The 11,259-nt window shown below is 43.1% G+C and overlaps 1 protein-coding gene across 1 annotated transcript; it reads left to right on the forward strand.

The window, feature by feature from the left end:
* The first annotated feature begins 785 nt into the window (after window positions 1-785).
* Window positions 786-4,912, forward strand: LOC135878850 (C-X-C motif chemokine 13-like). Its single transcript, XM_065404558.1, has 4 exons — window positions 786-849; window positions 1,679-1,811; window positions 3,141-3,224; window positions 4,879-4,912. The coding sequence occupies exons 1-4, from the start codon at window positions 786-788 to the stop codon at window positions 4,910-4,912; spliced, it is 315 nt and encodes a 104-aa protein (XP_065260630.1).
* Window positions 4,913-11,259: the final 6,347 nt, after the last annotated feature.

The raw sequence follows: 11,259 nt of genomic DNA on the forward strand, positions 1-11,259 counted from the left end.
TGCACTTTGTTTGAATGGGCCCAAGTCACTAAGCAAGCCAGATCACTTTATATGATCACCCTCATTGTTATATATTATGCCACCAGTCTGCCATCCCCAAGTTTTATCAGCAGTATCTAGCAGAATCCTGCTAGAAACACAAGCAGTCAATGATGATTCCCCACAACCTGTGGGATAGGCCAGTTAGCCATTTATTAATCTACTGAATGTGTGTTTCACTGATTCTACATAGTGCAAATTGTAATGTCTGAGTCTGATTATAAGCTCTTCAGGACAGGAGATGTCTGTCAGCATTTTGCTTGGTACTGTAAAATACAGAAAAGAAGACAAGATATTTATTGTAGGGTTATAAAATACTTACGCATGTGAAGGCACTATTACATAAAACCAATACAATTATTTGGTGTAAATGCGGGGGGTGAAACATTACAAAGACTATCTCAATATCTTATGTAAGGAAAGTAATTTGGGTTTTCTTCCATTATGCAATGTTTTCCTCTACTGTTTAGCTGATTCTAAAATCAGCAAAATACATATTAATTCCTTCTGCTGATTTGTAACAACAATATTGCAAATTCAGCAATTTGTCTCAGGGGAATGTCTGGGTAGCAGCCCGTGAAGAGCGATGATGCCATTTCTCGGCTTTGCTTTCTAAAAATAGAATCCTGCTGATCTTGCCACAGTGTGAACCTCCCAAATAAATAGGAACCTTTTCTCCACCAAGAGCCTCAGACAAACTGAGATTGAACTTGCTGTTGAGAGGTCAACTGACAACTCTAGCCAGAATGAAATCCCACCCTGCTATTCTGCTGGTCTCTCTGCTGGTGATCTGTCACTCTGTTTACACAGGTAAGTACTTTCATTTCTTGATGGGGCAGGAGGGGTTACGCTCACTCTTCTTGAGAGAGTAAGGTAATCATTAAAAATGGTTTTCTCTCATCAGATTTGCAATGTGTGGTCCAGAGGACCGGGCACTGCTCTAGGAGTCTGGAGACCTGGGTCCTGTTCCCAGCTCTGATACCTATTGTGTGACTTTGGGCAAGTCACTTCACCTCCCTGTGCTTCTCTGCCTCAAAAAACTTACAGTCCACATAAACGACAAGAGAGGGAGAAGAGACTCTCTTATGTGTGGGTACAGCGCCTAGCACAATGGGAACCTGCTCTCTGTTAAGACCTCTAGGCACTACTGTAACGCTAATTAAAAGATGCACCTAAAGATGCAGAAAGGCAGCTTGTGGATTTTTCAAAAGCACCAAACTCCCATTGAAATCAATATTATCGTTAAATACCTTTAAAAATCTGGCCCTTACTCATGCTGCATAGTATCTTACTCCTCCAATTACCTCATTTGTTTTAATAAGGCTACATGTGGAGTAAACGCAACAGATGCTGACCCTCTGTGTCTCAATTCCCCATGGGTACAATAGGGATGATACCACCTACCTTACAGGAGTACTGCAAGGACTAATGCATTAGTCAGTACAGTGCATTGAGATCCTTCAATGGAAGGGGCTTTAGAAATACAAGGTATAATAATTATTTCCGTTAGTTGTGGCTAAAACTCCATTAATAACGTACTAGAAAGCAAGGATTTCTCTGTCTCACTAGCTAAGTGTAAGATACTTACTCTATTGCTATCCCTGAATTATACCTAATTTGATGAATTTTTGCTCCACAGCTATCCTAGAAATCCCCGGTTCCTATAAGAGCTGCAGATGCACAAAGCAGACTTCAGACTTTATATCGCCCAGGAGATATGAAAGTATTGAGATCATTCCTTTTGGGGGTGCCTGCCGAACCACAGAAATTATGTAAGTGGCATAAATTGCTTTTAACTAGCCTCGGTGCACCAAGCCTCTAATTGTAAGTGTAATTGGTGCCCTCTTCATAACTAAAGTAGATACACTGACGCAGTGTCTACCTTTACATTTCAGCTTCCATATAACAACAGAGCTAGATACTGGGTCACTTTTTGTATTTATATAAATAATGTACAAAGAGTAGGTTTTAATGCCCAAAGTCACAGGATTGACTTAGCACTCAGAGGAAAATCAAGTATAAAATCTTGTTGGCTTAACTACAGCCTTGAACCATCCTTTTTTTTTTTTTTTTTTTTTCCCAGCTGTGCGAACTGGTTCCAGTGTAGTAAGAACAGATTCAAATCAAACACGTGTTAAATGCTGAAATTTTTTAATTTTGTTGTTTTTAACTTCATGTGCTTCTGCACTTCCTGTTCTTTGGACCAGACCGGAAGTGGAAGAACCAAAATACCACAAGGAATTACTCTTGTGCTATTCTCAACCTGTATGGATCCAGGAAGTACTGGAAATCTTCCCAAACAGCTTGAGGTCACTGGATTTCTAGCCCAGTTCTGAGACCATAGAATTAGGGATACACTTTAGAGTGGAGATGGAAATGAGTGAGTAGGATTTGGTTTGGAAAAAACTTCTCGATCAGGTGTTGGTTTTGTCAGACTAATAACAGGAACCCAGGTCCCATTTTATCTGAGACAAAGTTTGAGACTGAGAACTAGAGAAAGTATTTCAGTTTGGTCCCTTCTGTTTTCTAGAGAAACACCTACAGCTTTCAGAGGGGTAGCCGTGTTAGTCTGGATCTGTAAAAAGCGACAAAGAGTCCTGTGGCACCTTACAGACTAACAGACGTATTGGAGCATAAGCTTCTGTGTGCTGCTCATGTGTGACCAAAGCATTTAACACGTTTAAAATATGCTCATCGCTAGTTATTTCAAAGGAGTGGGATTTATTTGATTTGTAGAAATACATGTGCTAGAACTTGCATCAGTCCAGCGATCTCCCTCCTTCAATCACACAAATGATCTTGATTGCCCAGTTATGTGTAACTGCAAGTTGTCTCATTGACTTTGCAGAGTGGGGGCTTTAAAAGAGGTGTCTACTGATCACATGTGGTACGAATTAAATCTGAAATTTTGTTTTGCTTTGAATAATTGAAAACGTGTACTCGTCCTCATGTCATGCAGAAATTACTTCTATTTGCCCATTCCTCTACATTCTCAGTACTGCTCCATAAGTTGCCTGTTTGAGGGATGGCTATTGCTGCTAATAAATTATCTGAAGAAAGAACAGTATTTAATGAAAACTTAAACTCCGCTTGTTTTTCAGACTCAAACTAAAAACAGGGCAGAAATTGTGTGTGAATCCCAAGGCCCCCTGGATGCAGAAATTGCTGACTAAGATCCGTAACCAGTAAGTCTCATTTAAATTATTTGCCTGTAATTGGATCCAGTCCTGCAACCGTTCTTCATGAGTAGTCTGACATCAATGGTACTATGTGCATGAGTAAGAACTACTCATGCAATTAAAGTTTGCAGAACTGCCCCCTGAGTTGTAGCAGTTCAGACTAAAGAGACCTGATCTTAAATGAGGCAGCTTGATACAGTTAGGCTTCAAGTTAATGCTTTGTTATACAGCAGTCTGAGTGCACAAGCTGTAGTTACGGTTATATTTGAATTTTTATTCTAACCCTCTGTTTTATCAAGCTCACACTTCTCTGAAATATGCCCCTTCCTGCCTGCAGTCCACTGCTTGGTCTCAGCCAGGAAAGAAATTATCCTGGAAAGGTTGAGCAAGATTCATCTGGTCCTTTTTAATTAATAGAAAAGCAAAAATAATATCCCCACTTAAACTTCAAGAAACTTATTTGATCAACTCCACAAATCAAGCTTTCTGTTTGGCTATTCTCTCTGGATATTTCCATGTCCTTAACAGTGTGATATCTGAGTGCTCAGGAACATCAAATTAATTTAACTTTACTACATCCCTGTAAAGTAAGGAAGTACTAGTTTCACAGCTGTAAACAGGTTAGAACACTGACTCATGAAAGCCTTTCATCTCATTGTGTGACCTTTGTCAAATTGCATAAGCAAGTATACTGTAGAACCAGGATCTCAAGTCCCAGCTGAGTGCTCTAACCACAAGACCATCCGTCTGTGCTGAGGACTAGACTCATTCTTTTATTATTAGAAAAATAAATTAAATGGTAACTTTGGGGCAGTCAGAACAACCGCTTGTAAACTACGTACTAATACTTGATTGGCTTTGCAACCAGTTAGGTTTTAAGCTCAAAGCTAAGAGCTGTAAATTTTTCCTTTTAAAAAACTGACTTATGAACTTTTTTCCAGTGGGAGCAGATTTAAGCCAATGCTGAAGGCTTTTGAAAACCTAACCCTTCATGATCTAACATTTAACAGGGATATTTCCCTTCCTGATTTTTGAGCATTTACTTTAGGATCTTTAAAATTTTTGTTCAATATAAAATCTAGAAGATGTACAACATGGTTAAGATAAAGGATATTGTGAGAATAATTCTCAATTCCTGACTCTTGAGTAATAAAATACAAAGCATTACACCAATAACGTAAACTCTCATTTAATGGCGAAAATTGACAGGCTAAGTCCGCTGAGACAATGTTATCTAATCAATTAGGCCATTTTAGGACAAAGTTGATCGTTAGTGATAAAGCTGAACAAAGTCCAGTCAGGAAAGTTTTACATGCTGCGTGTCTATTTTCAAATGAGAGATGTTGCTCTTTTTTCCTAACCCTCTGTACAATCATCTAGCTCAAACATCAGTCCTGTCCCATTTCTTGCTTATATAAAATCAATGGATGGCCATGGATGAAAAGCTCTGTGTGCATGATAATTATCACAATTGCTTGGTTTGTTTTTTCACATAATTAAGACGGGTCCTAAATAAAGTTTGCGACCATCTTTATCCCCCATCTTACAGATGGGAAAACAAGGCACAGAGATTCAGTGATTTTTTCACAAGGTCAAGAAGTACAGCTGTAACAGCACACCCACTTTCTCTGCATTTACTTTTCTTATTTTCCCCTTACAGAAAGGAACAAACACCTTCCTCACAAAATGAATAGAAGCGTAAACAACTTGAGAAGGAAAAAGGATGGAGGGCACAAACCTGATTGTTTCCTAATTTTGCTTTTGCTGCTTCTTATCTTTGTCTTGCTCAGCCCACAGAATTATTCTTTCTAAACAAGCAGCAACTTTTGTTAGCTACTGCTCCCCTCTCACATCTTTCAGAAAAGCTCGACCTATTTTTACATTAGTCAGATTTCTTGTTCAGTGTTTCAATGTGCTACCTCATGCATCATGAGTCATGGAAGAGTAATATCAAATCAAACCAACTACAACAATACCACTTTGGTTTCTTGGAATAAATGGACTAATGTTTACCAAGTATTATGGCATCTGCTATAAGAAGAATTTGTAGAGTGAGCTATTATGTAATGATCCTGCATTTGATTCCTCAGTGTCCTTTTTCCGTGATGCATATTCAAAACTTCCCAAATATTAATCCCTACCTTGTTCTTTGCCAGTAAATTTTAAATCACAGTATATCTTAAAGGGCCCTTTCCACGCTTGTTGGAATAAATGTGAAGCACTTTCAGTGCAAAGTATTCTTTGAACAGATTGTAATCTTTTAACTTTTTATAATGTACTCTTCGTGTGTGTGCTATGAAGCAAGTGCAATTCAATTAAAGCTCACAGTTTACAATAATTGCGTCCTCCTTTTAATCTAGTGCTGATGACTCTCTGGAGTTTTGGCAAAGCCATCTGCAATTCGTACAGTGCCTAGCACAATGATGTCCTGGTCCATGGCTGGGGGTGCTATTCCAGTACAAATAATAAATAACCAGTCCCCGCCCCTGACCTGCCTTTTCTCTGCCTCCTCCCCCACCCGGAAAGTCCTAAGTGCCGCCAAACAGCTGTTAGGTGGCGGGGGAGGAGCGGGGATGCGGCACACTGGGGGGAGGGGGCGGGGGAGGAGCAGGGATGCGGCTCACTGGGGGGGAGGGGGGAGATCCGGACCACGGGATCGCCAGTCCCGCGCCGCTCCCGGAAGCGGCCGGCACCATGTCCCTGTGGCCCCTGGTGGGGCAGAGGGCTCCGCGCGCAGCCCTTGCCCCGCACTCCCATTGGCTGGGAACGGGGAACCGCAGCCAATGGGAGCTTCGGGGGAGGTACCCGGAGGCGAGGGCAGCGCGTGGAGCTCTCTGCACCCTCCTCCCCCAAGGGCCACAGGGGCGTGGTAGCGGCCGCTTCCGGGAGGGGAGCGGTGTGGGGCCAGGGCAGGCAGGGAGCCTGTCTTAGCTTCGCTGCGTATCACTGCCACCCCAGAGCCACTCCAGGTAAGCAACGAGCCCCCTGCCGCACGCTGCAGCCCCTCCCAACCCCCTGCCCTAGCTCTACATTCATGGCCCTACTTGCAATTTCCCCACCCAGATGTGGCCCTCAGCCCAAAAAGTTTGCCCACCCCGTTCTAAGCTTTCTGCTATATTTTGGATAAGACACAAGAGCCTGAAAAAGCTAATTTGCTGAAACTGATGTACAAGCCTGTATTACACTAATCCAATTCTATGAGGTTTTTCTTTCTTGACCTGACTTTTCTGGGCAGCATTGCTCTGTTAAAGGCCTGAGGGTATAGTACAAAAAGCCTTGTTCATCTAATTTATGTAGGCGCCAAGCCTAATAATGGAAATGTAAAATGCCGGTATTTCACTGCTGATATTTTGGCCGAAACCGGCAATAGCTTAAGAGTTAATAGTCACCTACCCTGGGACATTGATTAGCATTGGGGGAGGGACAGGGCCATATAGTATTTCCACCCATGATCCTAATCTGATCCATCGCTTAACTCCCACTCCACTTTCCACTGTCTCTTCGTTAGTGAATTGATAGCATGAAGCACGTTAGCCAATCTGTGCATTATAAAAATAGGGGCATCCTTTCCATTTGAGAACTGATGGATTAAAACTGAATCTCTGTATGGCTTTTCTATCTCAGTCAGACACTGCCACCCACTGGTCAGTTTTCACCTTAGCAGGGAACCAGAATAAGGAAAAGTGCCAGCAGGTGACTCCCAGGGCTTGTGGCAACTGCCAGCTCAGCAAAACACAGGAACTGCAGACTGAAATCATAGGTGGAGTTTGGGGGGGCGGGAATAGGAGGGCATTCCCCCCCCCCCAAACTGCAAACCTCAGGCAGAGGAGAACAGAGACTGCTCCCAGTTTGCGCCCCTGAGGCAGGGAGTCAGAATTTTGTTTATAAACAGAGTGATTAGTGGCGATTAAGAGAAGAAAGGGCTTTAGGATGTTTCTAAAAGTTAAATGATCTGTTCCAAGCCTTGTGAGCTGCCAAAAGTAAGTAGCCCAAAATAATAAAGTTACTAATCTCTTCCTTTGAGAAGATCACTGATTTTTTTTAGACAAAGGAAATGCAGTAGCTCTCATCTACCTGGATGTCAGTGAGGCATTTGATACAGTGCCACAACAGAAATTATTAGTTAAATGGGAGAAGATGGGGATTAATATGAGAACTGAAAGGTGGATAAGGAACTGGTTAAAGGGGAGACTACAACCTGTCATACTGGAGGGAGGTTCCTCAGGGCTCAGTCTTGGGGCCAACCTTATTTAACATTTTTATTACTGACCTTGGCACAAAAAGTGGGAGCGCACCAATAAAATTTGCGGATGACACAAAGTAGGGAGGTATTGCCAATACCAAAGAGGGCCGGAATAGCATACAAGAAGATCTGGATGACCTTGTAAACTGGAGTAATAGAAATGGGATGATATTTAACAGTGCAAAGTGCAAGGTCATGCATTTAGGGACTAACAACAAGAATTTTTTGCTGTAAACTGGGGACTTATCAGTTGGAAGTACAGAGGAGGAGAAAGACCTGGGTGTATTGGGCGATCACAGGATGACTATGAGCCGTCAATGTGATGTGCTCGTGAAAAAGGCTAATGGATGTATCAGATGAGGTATGTCCAGTAGAGACAGGGAAGTGTTAGTACCATTATACAAGGCACTAGTGAGTTCTCATCTGGAGTATTGTGTGCAATTCCGGTCTCCCATGTTTAAGAAAGATGAATTCAAACTGGAACAGGTGCAGAGACAGGCTACTAGGATGATCTGAGGAATGGAAAACCTATCTTCTGAGAAGAGACTCAAAGATCATGGCTTGTTTAGTCTACTCACTAGACGGCTGAGGGGAGATACGATTGCTGCCTATAAATACATCAGAGGGATAAATACCAGGGAGGGAGCGGAGTTATTTAAGTTAAGCATCAGTGTGGGTCCCAGAAGGAATATATATAAACTGGCCATCAACAAGTTTAGGCTTGAAATTAGGTAAAGGTTTCTAACCATCGGAGGAGTGAAGTTCTGGAACAGCCTCCCAAGGGCAGTAGTTGGGGCAAAAAACCTAACTGGCTTCAAGACTGAGCTTGATATGTTTATGGAGGGGGCAGTATGACAGGACTGCCTACAATGGTGTGTGGCCCATTGGTGACTGCCTGTAGCAAAAATCTTGAATGGCTGGAGATGGGATGCTAGAAGGAGTGGGCCCTGAGTTACTAAAGGGAATTCTTTCCCAGGTATCTACCTGATGGGTCTAACTAATCATCATATTTGGGGTCAGGAAGGAATTTCAACCTGGGTCAGATTGGCAGAGACCGTGGGGGTTTTAAACTAGTGTAAATGGTGAATTCTCTGTAACTTGAAGTCTTTAAACTATGATTTGAGGACTTCAGTAACTCAGCCAGAGGTTAGGGGTCTATCACAGGAGTGGGTGGATGAGGTTCTGTGGCCTGCAAGGTGCAGGCAGTCAGACTAGATGATCCTGATGGTCCCTTCTGACTTCAGTAAGCGTATCTGAGTAAGAATAGACATTACAATTTTAAACCTAACCAGTGCCCCATAAGTGACTTGCCTCAAGATGTCAGAACATGTTAGTATTAGACCTGAGTGGGTCTAATATTTATTTAATTTTCTTTTCTTGAGATTGGAATTAGATACAATCCTCCCATCAGATATTTCTAAGTTATCTGCAAAAACACTAGAGTTTTCAGTTGCCTAAGTAGCCCCTGGAATCACGGTGAAAGTCATGCCCGCCCCCATGTGAAATGGTACCCCTGTGGGCAGGCACGGAATTATCCCCCCCAGCCACGCATGGCCCCATAGGCCTGACTGGGGCAGCCCCACCCCAAATATAGAAGTCAAACTACACCTATGACTAAAATCCCCCTCAGACAAGCACCAGCAGGCACTTCATCTGTCCCTTTGGGGAGGTAGAAAGATAGTTACGGAAGGGCAGTGGCAAACAGAAGCAGTCAGTGGCTCTGACTGGTATGCATGAGATGCATGTTCCTGCCATAAAGAGCAGGGAAATGAATGGTTACTGAAGTGCATCACAGTAAAAATGCCATATGCTGACAGAAGTCTTCTGTGTGAATACAACAGGGGTTTTTCTCTGCACATCACTCCTAATGGTGCAGCAGAGGGATGAGGTCGATGACACACAAATTAGTTTCATACCATGGAGCACACAGAGTGCTAACGGGAAGTGCAGTGACATGTTTAATTGGTGCCATTATTACATTGACAGGGCTTCTATTTTTCAGGGTATCGTTTAAGCAACTTGTGAGTTTTATGTAGTTGTCCAAAAATCAGGATTTTTCTCTTTGTATATACTGTACTGAGTAAGCTCTATTACATACGTTACAGTAGATAGCACTGTAATGAGTAATCTCCGTAGTGTTCCCTATTGAACTATGACAGCACTATTTCAAACAGCACTACGTTAAACCACACTAGGGAATCTCTAGTGTGCACCAGCAGGGTCTATACCAATTAATTATATTAGTGCATGTTACACACCACAGACACTCCCCGTAGTCCACATTACTGCTCTGTGGAGACAAGCCCTTAGCTACAAGTCACCATTTCTGAGGTTTATTGAACAAACACTGATTTATTTTTTTTTAATTGGAGGTGTTTTATCAGCTAAAACTCCAAAGCCCAACGTACTGATAACGTCATCCCTTCTGGAAAAGGCCCATAGGCTTTAATTGGGAAGAAATCAACAGGGTTCTACATAGCCTGTTAAATTGGGTTGTTGTATAAGTTCTCGTTAGCTGACACCACTACCCCGGGGCGGGGAGAGGAGCTGCTCCAGAGGATGACAGGAGCGGATGATTTCTCAAAGCCGCCTGTGCCCTGCATGCCGTTTGGCTGCTACTACCGAAGCTGACCCATGTCCCCACTCACACCCAAATAGTCACTGGCTTGCCCCATGCTGCACTGAGCTCGGTGCCCGACCCTGCTAGCAGTTGCCATAAGTCCACTGTCTTTTCATACTCCCCCTAGGTATCACCCAAGGATGTGGACAAGTAGCCTGAACCACTATAGCCCTTTCTCTGTTGCCAACAGCAGCAGCATCCGCATCCTAACGACAGTGCTCAGACAGACATTCTGAACGTCTTGCGTCCCATCTGAAACCCTGCCTTGCAGAGGTGTTACAGGGCCAGTAATCAGCCTGTTATACCGCCTCTTCTTGGCCACTGCCAGGCCCTCCTCTCAGCCAGCAAGCCCTACCCCATGGCCACCTCAGCCACTCTCATTGGGCCCTTAACAGTAACAAACGCATCATCCTCAGATAGATCTTCCCTTCCCTTCTGCATCAGCATCACTCACGTGCATCTGTCCCCTTGTATCTTTCTAGCCTGCTTCCTGTTGGGTAGCTGCAGGGCCCACAAAGCGGCGTGATACGGCAAACAGCCTGCTTCCAAAGCCTCCAGCATAGCCCAGACAGTTGGTGAAATGGGATTTTTTTAAAAACATTGATTGTTCCCCCATTATAACTGTTACATGCCCCACCCCATTATCATCTCTCATGCACCATCAAAAGGTCAACTCCCACCTCTGGTCTATTATATCAGCTTCCATCACCCACCTATTCAATTATACAACAAGCACCATTGTGCTTTCTCTTGCGCTGCCCCTCACGGTTGGAAGGAGCTCCCTGTAAACTTCTGCAAAGCTACCTCATTACCCTCTTTCAAATCCCCTCCCTTAAAACTCTCCTTTGATGGGGCGCCTACAAAAAGCCACTGGGGTGCTGAGACCACACAGTCTGTAATGCTGGCCAATATTGTCTCATGGTTTCCCTGTTCTCCCTCATCCGTCTTTATCCATTTATGGTGTCTTGTTTATACTTCTATAGTCAACTCTTTGGGGCAGGAACTGGCTTTTTGTTCTGTGTTTGTACAGTGCCTGGCACAATGAAGTCCTTGTCACTATGGTAATACAAATAATTGATAAATAATAAATAATAATAATAATCTAACATTAATAGAAAACCCCCAAAGATATTAGTATATGTGTCAAAAAGAACAAAGGAAGGATAAGCATCCAAAGA

The sequence above is a fragment of the Emys orbicularis genome, chromosome 5 (assembly GCF_028017835.1).
Source record: "Emys orbicularis isolate rEmyOrb1 chromosome 5, rEmyOrb1.hap1, whole genome shotgun sequence".
Lineage (NCBI taxonomy): Eukaryota > Metazoa > Chordata > Testudines > Emydidae > Emys > Emys orbicularis.